Source organism: Rhinolophus sinicus, linkage group LG04 (assembly GCF_036562045.2).
Source record: "Rhinolophus sinicus isolate RSC01 linkage group LG04, ASM3656204v1, whole genome shotgun sequence".
In the NCBI taxonomy this organism is placed as follows: domain Eukaryota; kingdom Metazoa; phylum Chordata; class Mammalia; order Chiroptera; family Rhinolophidae; genus Rhinolophus; species Rhinolophus sinicus.
Genome location: NC_133754.1, coordinates 50,233,336 through 50,256,498, shown reverse-complemented (window position 1 = coordinate 50,256,498; position 23,163 = coordinate 50,233,336). Strand labels below are relative to the sequence as shown.

The 23,163-nt window shown below is 39.6% G+C and overlaps 1 protein-coding gene across 2 annotated transcripts in view; it reads left to right on the top strand.

The window, feature by feature from the left end:
- EFNB2 (ephrin B2) overlaps positions 1 to 23,163 on the top strand; it is a 43,285-nt gene that overhangs the window by 6,184 nt on the left and 13,938 nt on the right. For both annotated transcript variants that reach the window (XM_019731055.2, XM_019731056.2), the window contains exon 2: positions 16,272 to 16,555. In XM_019731055.2, the coding sequence (XP_019586614.1) occupies positions 16,272 to 16,555 (284 nt within the window). The remainder of the gene's footprint in view (positions 1 to 16,271; positions 16,556 to 23,163) is intronic.

Here is a 23,163-nt window from a genome sequence, read left to right as displayed (position 1 = left end):
TGCTCATTGGTGGCGGATAATACGGCAAAGGTAGATTTCATTGACTGCCTTTTTCAGAGATTGAGATTGGGTCTGATTAAAACTTCAGATCACTGCAGTTGTTAAGGCCTGCAAGATTTTCCTTTTTAACTCCTGGCCTAACCGCGGCAGCCATTCTTTAGGATTAACTGCACTTGGCGGTCCCTGCCTTAATCTATTTGGGCTTCAGGCAGGGACATGCTGGGAAGGAACAGAGACCAGAGGGAATAGGTAGGGCTGGAGTTATCTGAAAAGAAAACAGAGGCCTTTTGATTTCAGCCATCTTTCAGACCCCGAGCCATCTCACACAGAGTAGGAGAAGAAATGGTAAACATGTATTGTACCTTTCGCTCATCCAGACAGCTTTTCTCAGAGTTTTGTCATTCCTACCCTGGAAAAAAATATATAATAAGATAAATAAAAGGGGGAATACAGTTTTCATTCTAATCAGTAGTAATCCAATATGCACAAACCAATGGGCTCTATCTAGATAATATTTTACTCATAAACGTGAGTCTTAACCTTTGAGTTGAATGGGATAGGCACCCTTCATGTAAATGAAAGGATTATAAAAGTGCTGCCTAGCTTTAAAGTTAAAAACCACAACAACATCGTCATGCTGTTGAATCTTATTGCCCCCTGTACTGAACAACCTTATAAATAAGCTGTACTTTTGTTTTTGCCTTCCACACTTTCCATTTTAGTCATTAAACAAAATAAGCCACTGAAGCCATGATTGGGTTACATGCAGAGTGACATCTACCATTGGGTCAAGCCAGAAAGGAAATATTTGCTTTATTTCTTGTTTAAGAAAAGTTTCGGCGTTTCTTTCGGAGAATCTGCACTCTTAAGACATTGACAACACTGACAGCTCCAAACACCCCAAGTGTCTTTCTTGATGGAGTGGCTGGCTCAAGGGATTCGGTCCTGTTTTCTTACTAACGGCAACATGAGGCCTTTCTAGACTAACATTCTGTGAGTGTCTGAAGATCTTCATCAATCCTCAATATTCTATTTCAGACCCATTTCATTGACTTTATTCCTAATTCTAAAGACAGCTGACTCGAACATCTGTTTTGGGCAGTAGATTTCTTTAATTTGTTGCCTGTTTTTCTGGACATTATTATGTAGCTTTCATAGATGAAAAACATTTTTTAAATTATTGTACATAGACTTTCCATACCCACTGCCTGCTGCTTTACCTGCTTTTCTAACTTAATTCAGTAATCTGTATCAAAAGATCCATTACACTTGTCTAGAATTATCAAAGAGAAGGGACACCCCATAATTTACAAGCTGGTCACATCCAAGCACCTTGCATTCTGCATTTGACAATGATTGCTAATGGCCCATTCAGCTAAAGTATTTGCTTGTTAACAGGGAACAGAGCATGATAAATGTCCAGCAAGCTTGCGGCCTCCTTCAGCTTTTCAAATGTAGACTGGTGCATATTTATGGCAGACAAATGACAAAAGAAGCTGCTGAATTGCCCTGGCCTCCAGCTTTCTATTCAGAACGGGGTTAAAGTGATTAAAGAAATGATGCAGGAAAGCCCTGCCACTTGTTTACTAACCATCATCCAACGATTAGCTCTAAGATTAGCTCTATGTTCTACCTGTGTGAACATATTTCAGAAGTGTTAGAGGTAAGGATGGTTGGATCCGGTGAACCAGTAAAAAGAATACGTGATCAATTATGAAATGTTTTCTGTGCACGCTGAATACCAGGTAAACACCCTGTTTCTGTAGCTCCTGCAGAAAATCAGCAGTGGGTCTTTATTTTCCTTTTCCTGTATAAATTCACACATTTAATTCTAGTCTACAGCATTTTGTGACAGGTGAGTATGTACTTGCTGATTTCAAATAAAAAACATAGTAGGAGATTGCTCCATTAAAGAAAAACAAGTTGTTTCTGCTCTTAGTAACTCTCTAAACAATATCTGAAGGAAAATTGGCAGTAGTGAAGTATTAATAGCTTGCTGTTTCCTTTCTCCAAACCATGGCTAGGCAAACGTTCTAACTATCCCCAGTGGTGGGCAGACGTTCAGAACGCTGCGAATGGAGTGCCGGTGCTCTGCCTTGCTTTGAAAACGGCACAAGTGCTATAGATTCTTCATGTTTTCCACATAAAACTATTAAACAATCCAGTTCATTTTCTTGGTTCAAGTTCAGTTGCGTCCAATTTTGCCTCCAGTCCTTGTATCATTCGACCAATACTTGGTAGTTAAGTCCATATTGCCCCCGAGGCCTTACTCTGCTTCTCAGTGGAGATTACTCCTGTATCACCCTAGAATAATTACGAGTGCTACCCGTATTTTGAAACCCGTGTGTCAGTGTGTTTGTGTTGGAGGAAAACGCATGATTAAGACACTCCTAAGGCTTAGGCTTGCTTGGTAGGGGTGTGTGTTTGGGGGAGGGGGTTGCAACTCCCTACTGTCTGCCCAGCCTGCTGTGATTCCCAGTCCACATGCCCCGCAGGATACCTAACCTCCGCACGTCACAATGTCTGACCTGCAGAGCCAGAGTGTCTGAAATGCCCTGCTTCCAGCATCTCTTCAGCCTCCTGTTCCAGCCTAGGAACTTGAGGCCCAGCGTGGTTCCACCACCTGATGAAATGCTTCTGAATCTGGGTCCTTGCTCTTTCCAACAGTAAAGCTGTGACCCGAAACATTTGCCCTGAATCAGAACTGCCTAATGAGCGATTGGGGCCAGGACAATTACACGTTTGTTCAAGGCCAGCTCAGAATGTGTCTACCTGCAGAAGAAATTTAAAAATGTCAGTTTTCACCTAACTACCAGAACTATATTTGGGGTGCATTTTAGATAAAAAGCACTCTTAATCCCCAAATCCCCCTTTGGGAAAATGGATCTTTATTATAATGGACTGTCTCATAAAGTTCACAGTTTCCCCTAGATGAGTGCCCTTTCTTTATGACTGAGTAGATCAAACCCAATTTCTTAAATGTTTTCTCTGCAAGCCTACAGCACTTTAGTTAAGTTCCTTCGCCATAGGAAGGTCATTATACACTGCGCTGCCATGATTCATATGCAAGTCTAAATCCCCTTTACCACTTTTTCTATCCCTAAAAGGCAGGGACGCAAATTGTTTCTTTTTATCAGTTATTACTTACTGACATCCAGTAAGTATAAGTCGAGTGAACAGGCACAAGCCAGATGTGTATCCGGCTGCCCACGTTGTGTTAACATATCACCTGCTACTGGACATCTACCTTTAGACCAGCGGCTCTAGAATGTCAGGACATCAGAATCACCTGGCACGTTTGTTAAAACAGGATTGCTGGGCCAGCCCCGGGGCTCCCAGTCCTGAGGTCTGGGTGGGACTTGAGGTCTCCATTTCTCACAAGCTCTCAGTTGACGGCTGGTGCCTGGTCTGAGACCACACCTTGAGAATTGTTGCCCTAGGTCAACTTTTTGGGAAAACAATTCCACATTAAGTCATCATCCTCTTAAAGAGGGATATTTAAGAAATCTGTGGCCCTTGCCTCACTGCTCTGTAGCCTCCGTTCTTGCCTTTTTGGAGTCCATAAGGGAACATCTAGACCATTGATGATGGATAATTCATTGATATATTCAGCAAGCATTTATGAACTGTGAGGTCTGTTGTTACTAGGCTCTGAGAATAAGAAGAACAAGCTCTGCCCTCAAAAGATCTAAATCCTCAGGGCAGTAGAGGGAAGCCTGGTGGCAGCAAATGTGTTTCATGCTGTGGTGCGTGGGAGCTGTGTGCAGTGGGAACACGGAGGAAGGGAATGACATTCATTCTGGAGGGATGTCCAGAAAAGCAGCCCAGGTGAGGGGAAGCCGAGTCTAAAGAGACAACAGGCATTTCTAAGCAAAGTCACGGTAGGTCTCTGAAATAAAGGACACAGCAAGCAAGTCAAAGTAATAACATTTCAGCTAAGGACACTGTGTGTCTCTCAAGTGTGTATCTGGAAGCATCTGCAATTATTTCATCTGAGGAGAGCGCCAAGACAGATCCCACAAGTGAAACACATTGACCCTGTGGGATAGCTAACCCAGTGGTTTCAGCTACCTTATTGATATGAGAATTAGCAGCACTGCTTTTCAAAAGGCTTGTGTTGTTAATGGAAAGGTCAGGCAATTCGATTTAGCAAAGACAGCCAGACAAACACTGTTTTAGTTTAGTTGTGAGTACAGGCTTTGGAATCTGGCTGTATGAGCCCAATCCCATTTTAGTTACTTTTTAGCTGTGTAATTTTGGGAGCAGTGTTTTCTATGTCTCTTAGTTGTCATGTCTCTAAAATGGGGACAGTAATCTAATAGTGCTGAATAAAGCAATAATAAAATTGTGGTCAGGATTTAAAGAGTTTTAGCTCTGTGCTTGGCACAATGAACCAATAAATGTCAACTATTGTTATTTAAAATGAAGTGAATATCTACTGTGTGGCTGGCTCCAGTTCAATTTGCCTTCCACATACAAAAGCAAAATAAATAAAAATAAAATGTTAATGAAGATTATAACATGCCACTTTCACCTTTCAAAGTCTCTAATGTTATATTGTAGCCTGTTTAGCTGCCAGACTTCTATCCATTCTTGAAGCCTTTTCTTCTATGTGAAGCACCTTTTAAATTTCCCTTCTACTACCAAATTAGACACTGTCTTTGCTGCTCCCTACGCCGATGCCTGGGCAGCACCGCTTTGTACGTTCTATGACAGGTACAGTAAGAGACTGGGGTGTTGAATGAATACATGAATGTAACCTGTAGGGATGGGCAATGTAGCATTATTTTTTTTTTTGCATTAATATTACATGATACTTATTTAGAAACCTACTTACCTGGGGGACATGGTATGTTTTATTTAACAACAGTTGCATATAGCACTTCCCATGTGCCAGATGCTATTCTAACTGCTTGACAAATACTAACTCAGTCAACCTTCTTAATAACCATCTGAGGGTGGTAACTTTTATGATCCCCCGTAACGCCAATGGGAAAACTAAGGCACAGGTTGGTTAAGTATCTTGCCCAAAGTCCTATAGCTATAAGTGGTGGTACAGTCTGTATTTGAACCTGACACTCTGGTTCCAGGATCCCTCCTAATTCTCTGCCTCTCTTTCTTATGCTGTTGCATGGAATAATTAAAAATTATGTACTAAATTAAGCATGTGTTTGCTCAAAGCAGTATATACAAGGTAGATAAAAAGAAAGTTTGAGATATAATTCTTCCCTTGTGCATCTTGATTTATAGTCTTTCCTCTGATGGGCATGCAATTCTAAATGGATCCTTTGAATCTTTCATATAACAAGGTTCTACGCAATGGAGACTAGACAGTTATGAAAGTATATACTATTAAGGCACGTAATAAGTATTATTCCTTTATTAACATTTTCCTTTTCAAAATTTAAATATTTGATTGTTTTGTTGCTGGGTGAAAAAGTCAGATTTTTGAGGAGAGTTGCATTTGGTTAGATGCTGAACGTGTGTCAAGCTAAGGAGATAGTATGACATCTTTTTTAGAGTCTAGTCACAATTAAATGCCATTTTATTTTGGATTTTGGGATCTGTGCCAGCTTCCAGCTTGTCAGAGCTGAGAAGACTCAAATCAAGTCCAGGCCTATTTCTACAGCAAACTGGGATTCTGGCTCCTTGCCTGTGGATTCATTCAGTATAGCCCATCTGGCTTTTGATGTTCTGCAAGTTTGGCGCAGTTTGTTTCAGGAAGCCGGGCGGCAAGTATTGGTGGGCCTGGGGTTCTCTTGACTCCAGAGTGAGCCTCTCCCGTGGCGTTTCCCTGGGGCCGATCATCTGCTTCTACCTGGAGACCAAGCAGCCGGCTGGAGGTCTCAAACAACCACATCTTTATTCCTGTTAGAGGGCCCCAGGGCATCCTCTTATCTCCTGCTTTGTCCACTTTTCCTTCACTTTTGTTCAGTAGCAGCCTGTTGGAATAACTTAGAATATTTAACTTTTGGTGGGTTTTTGTTTTTGTGGGTCAAGGTAATTCCAGGCTGCTTGTGGTGACTGAGCAGGAAGTAAATATATTGTCTACACAGTTACAATGGCATGCCATTCATATTTTTATAGGCTACACGGTTTGGGGGTCATCTGAATCGAAGTCAGTAACACAATCCGATTTTATTCCTTTTACGCATTAGCAGTGCAGACCTGGCTGTTGTGTAGCCTGCTTATTTCTCTTCCTTCTCTTTTCTCTGTACTCTGGGCTGTCACCAAGTTATGGAAGGTGCAGGATAATGTCTCCCGTCATACGCCCACCGCAGACCTATACCTGACCCTGCTCTGGAGTCCAGGAAGCAGGAAGTGTCCAGGAGGCAACCATGTAGGTGGTTGTAAAGTGATTACCCACAGTCCTATAAATTGTGTTGCTCCACTTACTATGCTTGGCTGGCAAGAAGAATCACCTCTTGTATCAAAAGAGAACTAAAATAGTTTTCTTAAATCTTGCTTATTAAAATATTCATTCTTTATTTACACAGACACCCATTGACCAGCCATTCTGTGCAAGGCGCTAGGTGGACGGGAGCTGGGTTCCAGGGACAAATGCCACAGGCTCTGTCTGAGAGTCACACTTCAGCTTGAGGAGCAAGCTTGGACCCTCTTGGTGTGCACACCCTTTCTTTCAGGGCTGTTTGCCCCACCAAAGTTTCATTCACCCATAAAACATGGGTGAATTGTTTTTCTAAGTAGGTAAAAGTTCTTTGAAATTAAAAAAAAAAAAAAGTGATGGGAATGAAAGGGATGGGAGGGGTTGATAGAAAAGATACACCCAAACTCTAGGTTGTGATACTGCCACTCACTAAGATCTTAATTCCATTTCGTTGACTTGTTGAAATACCAAGCCATTCCCTGTATGAATTACGTGTGCCTTTCATCGCTGTGATTTTCCCACTCAGGTAGATGATCAAATAGATCTCCACACTTGTATCTGAAACAACAGAGAACCAGCTGGAAATGCCCTTTAAATTTTTTTCTATATGAAAGCCATTTTTCTTCCTGGTGCCTCACCTATAAATAACAAGAGTTCCACCTTCCTTTATAGACTCTTGCTAAAAGCATGGTTTGAAACAAGACCGTACAGGTGCAAACAAATTATAGTTGGGAAAGAAGCTTGCACTGTCTCTTGCCTCTGAGGGTTGTGAAATACTTGTTTCGATAATGGAGCCAGCATGGTCCAGCCAGCATGACACAGGTCGGCCTTGGCGGGTCACCCCTGGTTCACTTTCCTGCTGTGCATCACAGCTCTCCAGTCTTACTGTCCACGCCCCCCAAGTTTGCTTTACCGAACTACAAAATGCATGGCATGACTTATTTTTTTCAAAAAGTTTTCGGGGAGGGAGTGTTCGGATCAGCTAGTCTCTGTGAAAAGAAAACAATGATATCTGTGCATCACACACTTAAAATCTGACTGATGGATGAAGATACCTTGCAACTTCAGCTTGCTGTAGCGGTTTTATTACAGTGACAATCACGGTGTGGATACAAATTAAAGAATTACATGTGTTATTTTCCTGAAAGAAAAATTAAACTACGAGAATAGTACCTTTGAGCATCTAAAAATAAAGTTTTTAAATGTGTTTTGAACATTGCCATGTTTCCCCGAAAATAAGATCTAGCCGGACAATGAGCTCTAATACGTCTTTTGGAGCAAAAATTAGTATATAGTAAATAAGACCGGGTCTTATATAATATAACATAATATAAGACCAGGTCTTACATTAATTTTTGCTCCAAAGGATGCATTAGAGCTGGTTGTCCTGCTAGGTCTTATTTTCGGGGAAACAGTATATCACAAATGAAAAAACAAGATTAACATCAAAAGGAGTTGGTTTTCATTCAATTGTGCAGCATTGTAGGCTGTGAAATTTAATATTATTTTGACTCGTATGGTAATTGTAGAGTGACAGAGGGAAATGGATTAAGTTTAAATGAAAGTATACACATCAGCACACAGACTGTCACCTGCAAGTTAAGGTCACTGGGCCAAGAATGGGTCCCTCTAGCTCTGTCATTGCAGTTTAGAATTTTATCAACAAAACTTTCCTTTAGACTGGTTTACTACTTTTTTCAAGTGTATGCCTAGATGAAGAGGCAAAAATACTGTCTGTGGCACCTCGCCTTGAAGAGTTGTTAAACTGGTTTGTGCACCTACCTATAAGTTCACAGTGCATTTGCATTTCTGTCCTTCTCATCTTTCCCTTTCTTGAAAAGATTTTGCTTGTCATTGGTGTGAAGTTTGAAATGCACACCCCCTCCTTTTAGTTCTCAGATTTATAACACTTTAATGGTCCCAAATTCTGTAACTTGCTTTTATGCCCCTTTTCTTTTCCTTGAATAAATCAGGTTCATGTTGCAGATGATATTGGTTTTAGAAAAGTGTGGAAGAAGGGGCACCTGTGAAAACAGGCAATTGTTCCAGCACACATACACATTCGAATTAAAGCAGAAAATGTCAATTAAAGCCTCCAATTACTGCCTTACTTCTTGGAGGTGTAAAGCCACTGAGAAGATAGTGGAGTACTCACTTGAAGCTTTAAGGTAATTACTTGTTACTCCAAGCAGTGGTATTTGGTGACCTAATTCTGTATAAACTTGACACCCTATAGCTATACCCCATTATCTCTTCTGGTTTCAGAATAAGTTTGTGCAGAAACTTGTTCTGATGTGAAAGTGCAAAAGGGGGCAGTAAAGTGCTATCCACAAAAAAGGCAATTTTTTTCCCCAAGTATTTCTGAAGGCCGATATTGCCGAAGTCTTTTTTGGGCCCTGCTTTTATTTATTCATTTTATAACAAACTCTTCTATTTGGGGGCATTTAGAAAATGTCTTATTAAGCTGTAGCAGCAATGTAGCATTAAATGAAAGTAATGCAAGACTGAATATCCTGCCTGTTTATGCAATGTGTCATCAAATTCACACACTCATGAATTTGTCATTCTTCCTGAGTATTTATATTCCCAAGTGCACAGAGCATTTCTGAAGGGAATCTTGGGCTTCTCTGTTAATGCCATTCTTGCTCCAGATAGATGTGGAAGACCCAAGTGTATGGTGAGATTACAGGTCAAGGGTTTGGGCTTATCCAGAGCAATGTGCATCTTTTGTCAGGAGGTAACTGGAAAGACCAGCCAGTTCCAGCAAAGCAGCAGAGTGTTTTTCCTCATTCAGAATTTCAGACCACCACCATTTATAAAGTGACTGCTCTTCTTCCCCACAGACTTCAACATTTAACTAAAATTAAAAATTAAAGCATTTTATGAGAAAAGTGCCTGTTTTCCAAAATGTGGCAAGCTCAGAGTATGCTTAATACAGAATATTGGCTTGTGAGTAAACCAATTCTATGGTATGATGTTTGGTGTGTTAACTGCTAAGGTAAACTTAGTCCTAAAGCTGGGACTCAGAACCCCTGAAATGTGAGCCGGCTCCCAGATTTGTGCGGTTCAGTGATTATGCTTAACTGTCTCTAGCCCATATTTTTTATGTGTGTGAGTGAACTCGATGTGCATTGCGGACCTGTTGTTACTACAACTTGGGTGGACTCAATGATTGATTTGTTAAATAGACCACAGTTCCGACTACAATAACTTTATTTAGTTGCTTTTGAAGAAATTGCATCAAAATGTTAAAAAGTCTACCAGCTTTAAATATTTTGAGTGCTTATTGTTAAAACCAGAGTTATAAAACAATGCTCAAGAATATGACATACGAATAGTTTGTTCTTTGAAACTATAAAAATAATGTTCCAATCTGATCCCAAAAGCATTTAGTGTTTATTGCAGAAAATTCTGAAAAACACAGGAGCTAAAAATCACCTTAAGCCCGCCGTCCAGTAGCCCAAAGCAGTCTCAGGTAAAGGCCTTTTGTTTGATCATCTGTGCGTGTTTTCTGTGTCATCAGCAAAATAAGCAGAATAACGTATCACATGTTGTGTATCTTCTCAACTGAAATTAGCTATTTACATAGAATAATCATGTACTCTAATGATCTAATTTTGGAATGAAAGGAAAAATAAAAGCAATTCTCCATGAGAAAAGTAATACCCATTTACTTATGAATCTGATTTTACTTGACAATTTGCTCTAGAGATAGGAGACCGGAGGGGCTTTGCCTGACCAAGTAATTTGTTTGGGCACAGAAACCGGTCATTCTTGTGTATATCTTTTTATTCTGATCTCTTTTATTCTGTGTCAGCTTGATATTTTTGCATTCGGTTACAACATATTTATTTACCCTTGTTTATATGGTAGTTTGGCATATTCTTCAGTCATTTACTTTCGTGCATTGCTTTCCTCAGAAGAGCCAGGTCTTTCATATTTCACGTATATTTTCACAGACTATATCAGCATCAAGAGGCCATTCAGCAATTTGGCTGTTCTTCTAGGATAACCTACATATATTGGGCAACTGTGAAGAAAAATGAAAGAAATCATTGGATGTTTGTCCTGTGGTGCGTGTGTTATGGTCAGGTGCAAATGCAGGAGTGGGTGGGGAAGAAAAGAGAAGCAGGGAACACGGGGCACCCATGGGGAGTGGGGTTGGGGAGTGCAATTATGGCTCCACTACACAGCTGTCCTTAAGCTTCCTATGGATCCTCTTGTTCCATCGGGATAGGTTCAGAAGTCACTGATTTACCCCGTGAGACCTGGTAATGCAGTGCTCACTGGTCAATAGAAAAATTCAGACTTGAGATCACAATGTGTGACATTCTGTTCTATCAGAGAACGTTGTGTGTTATGACCACGGAACTCTTAAGTGGCTGGTTTATGCTTTAAATGCATTGTACTATTATTTTAAACAAACATTGGTTCCTAGTGTGGGTTAAAACATTAAAGAATATAATGGCTGTATTATAAAAATAGTTTCTGCAATGATGAATATGAACTTGAAATGTCTAATTTAGGTTATTAGAGATCCAATTTAGATTATTAGATATTAATGTCTAATTTAGGTTATTAGATTGATTCAAACTATTCCATATGGAAGTACTAGAGATCGATTCAAAATATTCCACGTGGAAGTACTAGAGACTAGTTTGCAGAGTAACCTTTAAAAACTTGGGTTAAGTTCAATAGATAATCAGAAGATAAAAATATATCTGATATCAAATCATTTCAGGCAGGTTAACCTTGGAACCTTACTTAGGGTTTCCATTTTGTTCCACATTATACTGTCTCTTTATTTGATTCAAAATCACCATGTCTATTGCCATGCTTGGGAATGATTCATTGGGAAAAACCACAGGACTTGCCTGTTTCCGGTCAGCGTGCTCCACTCTAGTAACACAAGAAGGCCCTCCACGAAGAAGCACGAAGCCACCAAAGTCCGGGAAGCAGTCCTGAGCCCCAGGTTCTGATGGGAGGGGAAATTCGGCTTCCCCTTTCCAGGAAGGCAGCAAGGTGACTTCTCTGACCTTGCTAGCCTGGCTCAGAGAGGAAACTGGGCTGGCAGTGTTCTCTCTCCAATCTAGGACATGAAGCCCTGTAAGTCTTCTTTGTTTTTTGTTTTGTATTAAAAACCAGCAGACTTTATTAAATGACATCTCTAACCTCTTTTTGTTTTGGGATGTGCTTTAATAAAAACACCCTCGCCTGTGTGGTATGAGTTACATCTGTGGGGCTTTCCCTCTGTGCTCCTTTGGGTTACAAGATGAACATTATCTCATCACACGAAAGGACATCTGTGTTTGACATCCACTGTGGATAGCCAGTTTAGTAATTTAAAATTAGCCAGTTGTCACTACCATAGTTCTTCTCCTTCTTCTTCCTCTTCCTCTTCTTTTTTAACACTTCCTAGGTCAATATAGCATAAGAGTATTATTAAATATTACAAAAATATTAGAGGCCTTGATATGCTGTGTAGTCTGAACATATTAAATCTCTAAGTAATCTTGAGGTAACAAAATCCAAATGTAAATGACCTAGCTTCAAAAATAGAACTCTATAGTTACTGACTTGATTTTAACACATGGGACACATTGGTTTCCTTTCGAAAATGGTATCATTAAGAAATTCACCCTGTTTTCTTCTCACTTATATTCTGCGATTCTCATAAAATGTCTGGAGTCCATCTGTAATGTTACATTGAAAACACAAGCTCGTGTAGTCAGTTTCTTTTGGTTCTTGGCCTCCTGTGGAAAGGTAGGGATACCAGATGTCCACCTCTGGGAGCTGTGGTCTCAGGTGATTACCTCGGAAGCAGCTTGATCTTTTGGGCACAACTAAGGTGCTTGGCATGAAGCTGCTACACTGTGTGATGCTCTCAAGCCTGTGTGTATATCAACTCTCTTGATTTTCCTTCAATTTATGGCTTATCTATGAAAAGCTCAATTTAGAAAAAAATTCATTTCACAAACCAGATTTATGCTTTAATGTAATGCAGTGAGAACTGAAAAGTGTGCAGAGAAAGACTCATGTTTGGCACAGGTGTGCCTCCGTCTGTTTTGCGTGTTATGTACGTGTGCAATAGTTAAATGAAGATAATGTGATGTGAGGTGCTTTGATCAGTGCTTAGCAAAAAATAAGTGCTCAAAAGCAGCAGTGTTTTTGTTATTAGTGGTTCTGGAGGTGGTTAATTGCCGTACATTTTTAATAGGAAGGGACTGGAGAAGACTGCCGATACTCATAAAGCTTTCCACAGAGAACAGGCCTGAAACTCCTCTGCACTGCTCCTTGTTCTCCGGAAACACCGCCGTGCCCGGGGTGTCTGCTGGGAATCCCATCTCTGCTCTTAGCTCAGCCCTGTCCCAACTCTGTGTGGTCCTATCTTCCGAATTCTTTCCATGCCTGTACTCTGCAAATACTTGGGGGGCACTTAATGGGACTTACATTTATTTGTGCATATCTTGGCTTCCATTTGTTCTTTCATGTTTTTTTCAGTTAATACATTATTTATTGAGGACCTACCGTGTGTCAGCCCTTGGGCATGCAGTATTGAATCAGCCGCACAGGGCGTCTCTCTGCCCTCAGGGAGCTAGATAGTAAATTCCCAAGGATCGGTATCTTTTACTTTTTTGTCACTCGGAATCTGGCACATGATATGTTGCTTTAGTTGTTGTACTCACATTACTCTTGTTTGCTCCCATGTTGCCTTAGAAACTGTGAGTGTTCCCGGGAGGCAAAGAGGCTTCTGGGGCTCAACTGCACATAGTGGTAACAGAGGCAAGAAATCTGTGATTGAGGCTCAAAGCTCAACAGCACACTTTGTCTACTGAGAAGTCGTGATCTCATCAATTGAAGTCACTGGTGTGCTGACTGGTTTATGTACATATGTCTATATGTGCTTCAAAAGTGAACCTCTAAAGCACTCACATACTGGGTCTTTTTGTATGGATTTAAATAAAGAAGGAATAATTTTCTAAGGGACTCTTGAAACAATTACTTTTTCAGGAAAAAGGGTCAAATCCTTGCCTTACTTTTTGCCATAACATATTCTGAAAAGTCAACTGATTCTTTTCAAGCATTAGGAATGATGGGTTTTAGCGGGATTTACTTTTCATGAGCATATCAAATACGCTTATGGAAATTTGAGATTCCTCCCCTTCCTTTCCATTTTGATAAGCCATCCCTTGGGGTACCCCTCCCCATACATTGCTCCCCAATCGCTGACCCTTACCACTTTTGATGTGATTTGTGCCTTCTGAAAATATGGTCTAAAACACGGAGATCCTTGTAGCCACACCAGCCCATGTGTCATATGTTCTTGACCTCATTTCATCACACCAGCAAAAGCTATAACTCAGAGTTGGTGAGTGAAGAGCGCGTCATGAGCTTACATGGGTGGGGAGGAAATCTCTGCTGAGTCTTTGCTTAAGCAGGAAAAAAGTATATTTCATGAAGGAAACCGGATCTGGGGAGCATTTTGAATGAAGAAAGAGCTTCATGAGCCAAACTTTAGACATAAGGTGTGAAGTGGCAGAGTTCTGAGATGTGCAGAGAGGGTAGGCAGCTTGGGGAGGGGTCAGAGACCCGATGCTTGTTCTTAAAAGAAGTACTGGATGGACAAGAAAACGGGTCCATCTGTCCGCTAAGGATTCTGATCTCTGAAACCTGGACAAGCCCTTGGGACATTGGTTTGTGGTAAAAGATGATGGGTGTGAACATCAGAGCTTGGAGAGGAGGCAGGTACAGGCATCCGGGCTGCAGAGCTGGGTTGTGATTTAGGAACACTTCTAACAACAGCTAACATGTGAAGATCTTCTGTGCCAGTTACGAAAGGAGCAGATTTAGGATCGCAACTGTTTGGAGGAGTGTGGGAACCACAGGCAGGAACTGGCCTCTGGTTGTTGGATGCAGTAAAGATTTCCCAAGAAGGTTAAGGAATAAAGCATGAGAAAAAGGATGTGTCAGGAAGGTGAGTGATGTAATTAGTGCTCACCCTATTTCATTGGTACCGACTGCCAGGCATCTTGCCCCTGCTCCTTAACCACAGGGACGCATCAGAATCACTGTTGGGGGACAGGGGTCAAGTCTGAAAAGCCTCATCCACGCACATGGGGGTTCAGTCCTTCAGGCCCTCCCCCACAGTCCTGTTTGCTCCACAAGGAAGATAGAACTGCCTGCAGAGACTGCATTCAGGAGCCGGAGGGAAGACCTAGGGAGTCCTCTCGTCCCCTGCTGTTGAATTTTCAAAGTGTCCCCTCAGAAAACAGCAGAAATGGCCAAGAAGATCAGAAAGAGGCTCTTACTAAGGGGTGATACTCATTTGTCAAAAGTGCTAGAGAATTCTTCAAGGGTGCACATGTTTGTATGATATTTGTCATTGTTGTTTAAAAAATACTCATTTTGAGAAAGACTTTGTCAGGTGGTTCTTTTCCTTCTTTCCTTCCTCTGTTTTTGAATGAATAAATGTCATATGTCCTTGCTAAAGAAACTCAATTAACAAAAGGAGTGGGGGGACCTCTCTCTTTGGGATTGTAAAATAACATATTCCCAAGGAAGATGACAAACCATTGTCTGCAACATGCATTTTGCCTGCCATAAAGAGTATTGTTTTTTTGATAAAAATTTCTAATGAAATTTGTTATTTTCTGTGATGCTTCCTAACCAGTCTCATGCACTTTTCAGGGAATTAATACCATTCTTTAGCGTAAGGCGTAACCTGGCTCCTTGGTATGGATTTGAAATTGGGGGTGCCCCATTACTCTGGCTTTCTCTCAGTGAATTATGACCCATTAATCGTCATGGCTGGTGGGCTTCCCTGGTTAAATAAAGGGTTGGATTGGAAGGATTCAGACTTGATGCTTTGTTCTCTGGCTTTAATATTTTAATGAGCCTGCAAGCTTGGCTGCTTTCGGAAGGACGAGCTGGGATTTCTAAGTGTGTTGTTAGTGTTCGCACTTGTAGAAGGATGTTCATTAGGAAGCTCTTGTTTCAGTTTCTCAGAGAAACTCCCCCATTAAGAAAGATCTTTCAGCAGCGCGGCTAGTAAGAAGGAGGAAATGGTGTGGGGGGGGGGGGGAGCTTTTAGCTGGAAGCATTAAGGGGATATTGTATCAGTAGTCTTAGTTCTAAAGCTTTGCTTCTAAGAATTAATTGGAGCAAATACATCTCAAGGGAGGGGGGAAGAGGTTTGTGGAGCAAGGACAGTAGTTGCTGTCCTTGCAAGTCAGGGACTCTGCATCCTGCAGCTGAATCAATACTACAACTAATTATTTCTAGTTATCTTTTATGGGTTTGTAAGACATTTCTTTTGTTCAGTGTAATAAAAAACCCATTGTTTGATCAGTGACTGACTAATTATGATAAGTAATTTGAAACATTCTTGATGAAACTTGTCTGTTAATTAACATCAACAGCCAATGGAAACTACCAGGACAACAAAGTATTAGTGCACCCACTGTTCCCTGGCTTCGATGCCATCTTTCTGTGGCATGCCCAATAACAAAGGCTGCCAATGGTTAAAAAATAACAAACAGGTGGGGAGGTCTGACTCACCATGGAGGAAAAGTTATTGTAAAGTTACACAAAGGAGCACTGAAATATTACAAGTGAGGGGGTGGTAAAGAAATGTCAGCAGGTTGACTGATCCTGTTGCATAGAGGAAGGAGAGTGGTTCTTTCCTTTAAAGCTTAATTCGTAAATACATCCGTCCCATGCTGATCTGAACTAGGCCAGATTTAGTAAATAGAAGTGTGGATCTATGAAATTGTAGTTTGGAATCATTGAAAATGTCTGGATGTATTGTGATTATTATTCATACTGTTAACGTTTGTCAACTCATTGTTTTGTGATTTTTTTTTTTTTTTTTTTATGCTTTTAGATTTCTACCTGGACAAGGCCTGGTACTATACCCACAGATAGGAGACAAACTGGATATTATTTGCCCCAAAGTGGACTCTAAAACTGTTGGCCAGTATGAATATTATAAAGTTTATATGGTTGATAAAGACCAAGCAGACAGATGCACTATTAAGAAAGAAAATACCCCTCTCCTCAACTGTGCCAGACCAGATCAAGATGTAAAATTCACTATCAAGTTTCAAGAATTCAGCCCAAACCTCTGGGGTTTGGAATTTCAGAAGAACAAAGATTATTACATTATATGTAAGTATAATTCTATACATTTATTTTATACAAAGTAGGATAAGCTACATAGGTTTGTATCAGTTTTTCCTTCCTTAAAGTTATTGTGGCAAATATTTGAGAATCTTTGCTGAAAATTGTTTTTTTTTTTTTTAATTGAAGAAACCTTAATTGAATGTGGGACCCTTTATAATAGTACTCATTAAATATAAATGTCTAAAGAGAAAAACCCTCCTAGAGTTTTTATAGGATTGAAATAAATGGATATGTGTGAATTTACTCAGCATCTTTACTGACAAAAAACATTTTTAAGGACCATTGGTGAGGTTTTGATGGGTAAATCTTGTGCTATGACTTTTCTCTGCATCCATTCATCCATCTATTCATTCACTCATTCATTTAGTGTTTACTCTGTGCCAGAAACTGCCGAAGTACTAGGGATTCAACAGTAACGAGATGGTATAATGGTATCCTTTCCTCATGAAAGCATCAGTGAAATGAGCTCATAGGCTCCAAGGATGGGGGTTGCAGGCAAACCACAATTATGCACGGGCACATCAAAACCAGATTTAGAAGAATAAGACAAAACTTGGGTTTGCTCAGTTAATTAATTGTTTAACTTTTAAAACAATCTATGTACTAATTTGATACACTAGTTCAGGAACAGATACTATATATCCTTTGAGTCACATCTGACCTGGTGTTCACTCATGACGCTGTAAAGTCAAATGATGCACCCCCCTGGAGCACATGCCTACTAAGTGCAAATCACATGCTAGCACAAAGCCAGGGTCCTTCCGTGCAGGGTTTTGTCACAGTGCAGTCTGGGTGACTGAGACAGTTGTTCGCATCACTCAAGGAATCAAATGTTTTTTTCTTTATTTCCTTGGTTTAAAATGTTGCTCATTGCTGGCTTGGAGTCTCCACCACTCCTCTGTTACTGTAGACTTTAGTTTGTTAGGGAATGCTGAGCTGCTGTCTGTTGGCTGAGCCCTCCCGTCTCTTGGGGACCAGATTGAAACTCTGGCCTTCTCAACCTACTTGCTGTTCTTTAGAGCACAGAATCAATAATTCACTGAATACTGATTTAGTGCTCCACAACATACTATTTTTTTACTACATCGGTAATTAAAACCAAGGTGGTCATAGCTGTCTCATTATCGTGTTGTCTTTTGCTGCAAACCTGAAATGCCACCGAGATTGAAAACCTTTTTATAAGTCAGTTTGATACCCTAAGAGTGGCTTAGGAAGAATAAGTAACAAAGAAAAAGGGAAAGTGGTAAATTATATATTTAAGGAATAATTATAAAACGAAAATAAAAGCATTCTGAGGGGTGAACAAGCAGATGGAGTGGCAAAGTGTACAGAGTAATAGAGGAATCTTGGAAAATATAAAATAGTTATTAGGTAAAAATAAATGGAAACCTAGCAGGAAGCCTAGCAGTTTTTTTGTGGTGTTTTTTTAAAAGACTTTTAAAGTAAGAATGTTTACCAAGGGCGCTAATATTTAGCATACCACTTATAGAGAACTGAAAGTGACTTCAGATGAATTCATTAAGAGGTTAATGCCCCAGGGTAGGGTGGGAGAAAGAAAGAACATGGGGGTTACCTGAGGAGGGGATGCCCTAGAGTATCATGTGTTTCTACAGTGTTAAGTGTATGTCACTAGAACTGGGGGAGCAGCCTGACTCCCCTGATTGGCTGTTCCATGCAGATCAGCCAACAGACCCAGATTCTGTCCTTTAACTTTAGTTTATGACTTCATAAAAATGGCTTTATCAATTCAAAGTTCCTACTAAGTGCCAGTGGGATTTCAGCAAACATTATGGGTTTAACCTTCAGTCTGAAGAAATATGCAGGGAATGCAAATAAACACATTGTTTAGCAACGTCTTTCTGTTTAACGTAGCAAGCATTTAATAATAAATGATTTGTTATTAATACATGACAGGTTTGTATTTAGAAGCACAATTTAATTTGTAATTGTAATATTAATCTACACAATAATGACATTCTTATTTGTCTTTTTCTAAAAACTCATTATTAGTTCCATTAGCAGGTAGCTGGGCTGCACTGGCCTCCAGAACTCTCCTTAGAGTTATGGTTTACTATGCAAAAATATGTGGTAGCCTGGGAAAAAAGAATCTTTCTTAAAATAGAGTTGAGGATTTCACGGTTGAACAAAATGAGAGGCTGTTTAAATGCTGCTGGTTGGGTGATTGTCACAGGGCTAGGTGAAGGGCCCAGAGTTCAGAAGTGTACCGGGAAGTCCAAGCAGACTCTCCAAAGTTGAAAGACTTCCGCCACATCACAGACAACAGGCATAGGAAGACATTTCAGATACTTGGGAAAATGCAGAAGCCAATTTCTCACTCACTTTACAACAAAGCTCATTGATACACAGCTTACCCTGAAAAGGAAATGAATAATGAGAGGAATGAATCTTAAAATAGTTTAAAAACTTAATGTTGACTTTCTTTGCTTCTTTAGGAATCCCAAGGCACCAAAACAAGAGATTTTAAAAAGTGACTACTTTCCACATCAAACAAGTTCTCTCTCTCTCTCTCTCTCTCTCTCTCTCTCTCTCTCTCATGTACAGTCACATTCTACTTAAAATAGTACTGTATAGGTAGCATGATGAAAAGTACTCAAATTTACAAGTATATTTTTAACACTTCAAATCATCCATTCACTCTGAGGCAGTTAACGATACTGGTATTTTTCAGTTGTTACAATGAATACTACATATGCCTGATTTCAAATCTTACTGTCTACTTAGTAAACACCTTAATAACTGAGAGTACTAGTATGAAACTCATCATTATTGTGTGCTGGTTTCTTTTCATGGGGAGAAAAAAGAGACATGATACTTTGGAGTAGTGTTTCGTTAACCCCAGAAGGGGAGAGTTCGAATTGCCAACGGACTGACTGGTGCTGGGTAATTTCCTAGATGAGCTGATTCCAGCAGCACAGGGCCCAGAGATGGGGGATCGCGTCCTGCGGCCTGAGCTTAGCAGGGAAGTCACTTTATCTCCTCAAATTTTAATTTCTTCTTTAGAAACTGCTTTTGTTAGTGTTGTTCTAACAACACTGTTCTAGCTAACAATGGAAATCTCCGGTTTCCAGCCGTTTTATATTTGGATGTACACATCTAATACCTGCTCTCTTGTTAGTGTGGCTCCTCTCCAATGGAAATGCACAGGATCTGTTGTAAATTCTTTAAAGACATTTAATTTGATTTGTAGTGTTACCAGATTTAAAATGGAGACATCATACATTTCTGTTTTAGAAGTAAATATTAATTTTTAATTGGAAGTATATTTTTAAACCTAATGAGTAGCCACTGAATTTCCTTAGGAAATGACATGATAAAATGCAATGTATCCTCATTAATTCTTCTCATAGGCGGTTATTTGCTTTGATATGTGGCAAAATGATGTCTGTGGGTTTTCTTAATGTTTAGAATTGACTTTTTCAAGTGACCTTTTTCCAATGATTAGCCTTGGGCCTAATTTTGCCCAATAAAATGTCCTAATCTTAAATGATCCAAAGGTGGGAATGTTACAATCATTTCGTCTGAAAAAGCTCCGTTTTTTATTACATTTAGAATCTTAATTACTTTAAAATCATAGTAAGCATTTTACATAAGTAGAGCTATTGTTATTATATCTTTAAAGTTTAAAAAGAGTTTATGAAATAACTACCCTGTTTCCCCGAAAATAAGACCTAGCCAGACAATCAGCTCTAATGCGTCTTTTTGAGCAAAAATTAATGTAAGACCCGGTCTTATTTTACTATAATATAAGACTGGGTCTTATATAATATAATATATAATATAATATAATATAATATAATATAATATAATATAATATAATATAATATAATAAACATAACACCAGTCTTATATTAATTTTTGCTCCAAAAGACACATTAGAGCTGATTGTCCGGCTAGGTCTTATTTTTGGGGAAACAGTACCTGTTTTACAGTTGCCCCTTGTCAAGGGAAGTTCTGTCTTAGTAAACACTTCAATTAATATTAGGAAGGCATTCTAAACTGTGTCTCAGCCATCATCCATATTTGTGTCATAAAATTTTCTTGTAGACACTTTCTGGGCTTGGTTTACAATTTCTTTTTAGAGGTGGTAGAGTTGAATGAGTGAGTAATTTTGTGTGTTGGCTCTTTACAACATCCACTCTTATAAAGGTTCTGCAGGTTGATTAACCAACCTTAGCATAAAGTCTTACAAAATACCTACAAAGAGGTTTTCATCACACTACCAAAATTATGTGAGTCAGAGATGGGTGAAAATGAATGCCATTGTGTTCATACTTTTGAAGTGAACAGTGGCCATGGAGAATTGCTAAACAAAGAATGCCACATGCTCAGAGCACCTCCTGATTTCGTTTTGTGTGGCTTTTATGTTATTTTACTTCAAATCTGCAGCCAGACATGGATTTGTGGAAAATAGTCTAAAAGTCAGCACTTCTAATGATTGATTAAAAATTGCTTTATAATGTACATGCTGCCATGTTCACAGCCATGCTTCCAAAAGACATCCCTCACTTACCATGCCTCGGCACACTCTTCCTTGAGACACCACTGAATGAATTACCATTCCTTAGGCCCTTCGTTGGTTTAATTCTCCAAAGCAAAAAAATTTTTTTTTCAATCAGAGCCTATAAAATTGGAAGGCTCCACAGTCAGCTTTGCTATTTTTCAGGCATAAATTCCACTGCTGAGCAAAATTGCAAAATAAATTAAAGCACTTGCACACAATTATAATGAAACACTATTTTTAAAGAATCAAAACAGAAGAACAGATTCCATTTCTGTGTTTTTGTTGAGTGTGTCTATATATTTGTTTTCCTTTTTTCTTTCCTGTTTTTGATTTACTTGTATCTGGGGAGTAGGTATGGCAAGTGGCAGTAAAATATACTGAATGTACTGTAATCTCTTTCTCTAGCAAAATAGTTACGGGAGCTTTCAAATGTACTTCTGAAGTACATTTGAAGTAGACATCTTTGAGAATAAATAAGAATGTGTGGCCTCTGCAAAATGATTATATGCTTTAGTTGATTAAATATTTATATGATAAATGTAACAAAAGCTACGTTTTCATCACGTGTAGTGCTGTGGCTACATCAGCCTGTCACTCATGTCTTCTGACTTTGGGGTGAAGATTTATGTTTGATACCTTGCATATAATTGCTGAATTCAAGCATGTAAATACATTTTTATTTTTAACCTACAACTGTCATCTTTGTAATAGAATATTCATCAGAATCTTGCTGTTTGGGGGATATATACACACACACCACTTAGAGCTACAGATTTCCGTAGTAGTTGCGAGTCTGGAGGTGGACAGACCTGGGTTCTCAAATGCCCTTTCAACAAGTTACTTAACCAGTCTTCGCCTCAATCTTTTCATCTGTAAACTGGGATGATGACGGTACCTGCCTTCTCGAGGTAGTATGCATTGAAATGGGGTAATACACATAAAGTGCTTACTTCCATGGTTGGCTCCAAATGAGTACATACAACTGAGGAGCTCTTTGGAGTGGGGGAGGATGTGTGAGACTGAAGATTGAAGGCAACCTGTGCTTTCCTGCAAGCTGGGGGCGGGGAAGATGGGCTCAGAAAGTATCATTTATTTGAAAACCATCCATAAAATGAAACTCAAGAGTTTACAAGTTTCAGTAATGCTGTGTAACTTAATTATAAGATCTTCCCTCTTTGTCTTCCTGGAGTGTTAATAAAAGGTCTTTTGTCCTTGGACTTCCCTTACCAAGAAACATGCATTTAAGTAGCTTTTTGTTGGTGGAATTGCCCAAGCTTGTTAGCAGATCTTCGGTAAGACCCAAAAGAGACAACAGTGGGAGGCGTCTTCCAAATGCATAATCATTTTCTCTATTTGCCCTTTAACTAACTTTGCTGGGCTTTTTCTCAGTTCCCTATTACAGAAAAGAAATGCTGTGTTTTTATTGATAATTTCAGCAGCATCCGAATGTAGTAGAAATATTCTTCTAGAAGAAAAAAATGTTTCAGAGTTGCCTTGTCACTGAGACTAGCTGGGAAAGTACATCATTTCATTAGTCTGATAATTAGAAGCGTCATTTCTATTATTTAACATAATGTGAAATCCTTTTCTGACTCTACTGAAGGCTCTCCTGGAGTGTATCAGTAAGACTCCTTGTTGAATTCAATGTGAATAAAGCTTAAACTCTTTGCACTTAAGGAATAAAGTCTTGGCTTCTGCTTAACTGGAGGTTGTGCTGAGAAACTTCTGGCTCATGGGTCTGATGGAGTCGTGGCCACTGGGCTATTTATCCCAGATCACTCGGGTTTAGGAGGAGAAGGCTGCTGTAGAGTGAGACTCAGTTCACATTCCATGGCGTCACCTAGGTAGTAGTGACAGCTTATGTCATTTAGAGCTAGACAGAGTCCTGTGAACACTATTCCCAATTCGCAAAATAACCGACAAAAGAATGAGATGAATCTGATTCTTAAAGAGACGGGAGAGACTAAAACTTCATATGCAAAATAAGAGCAAAGCAAGAGCAGATCAGAAATGAAGATTACTTAGGGGGAAAAAAGGAATTATTTAGGGATTGCTCAGAACAAAACTGCCT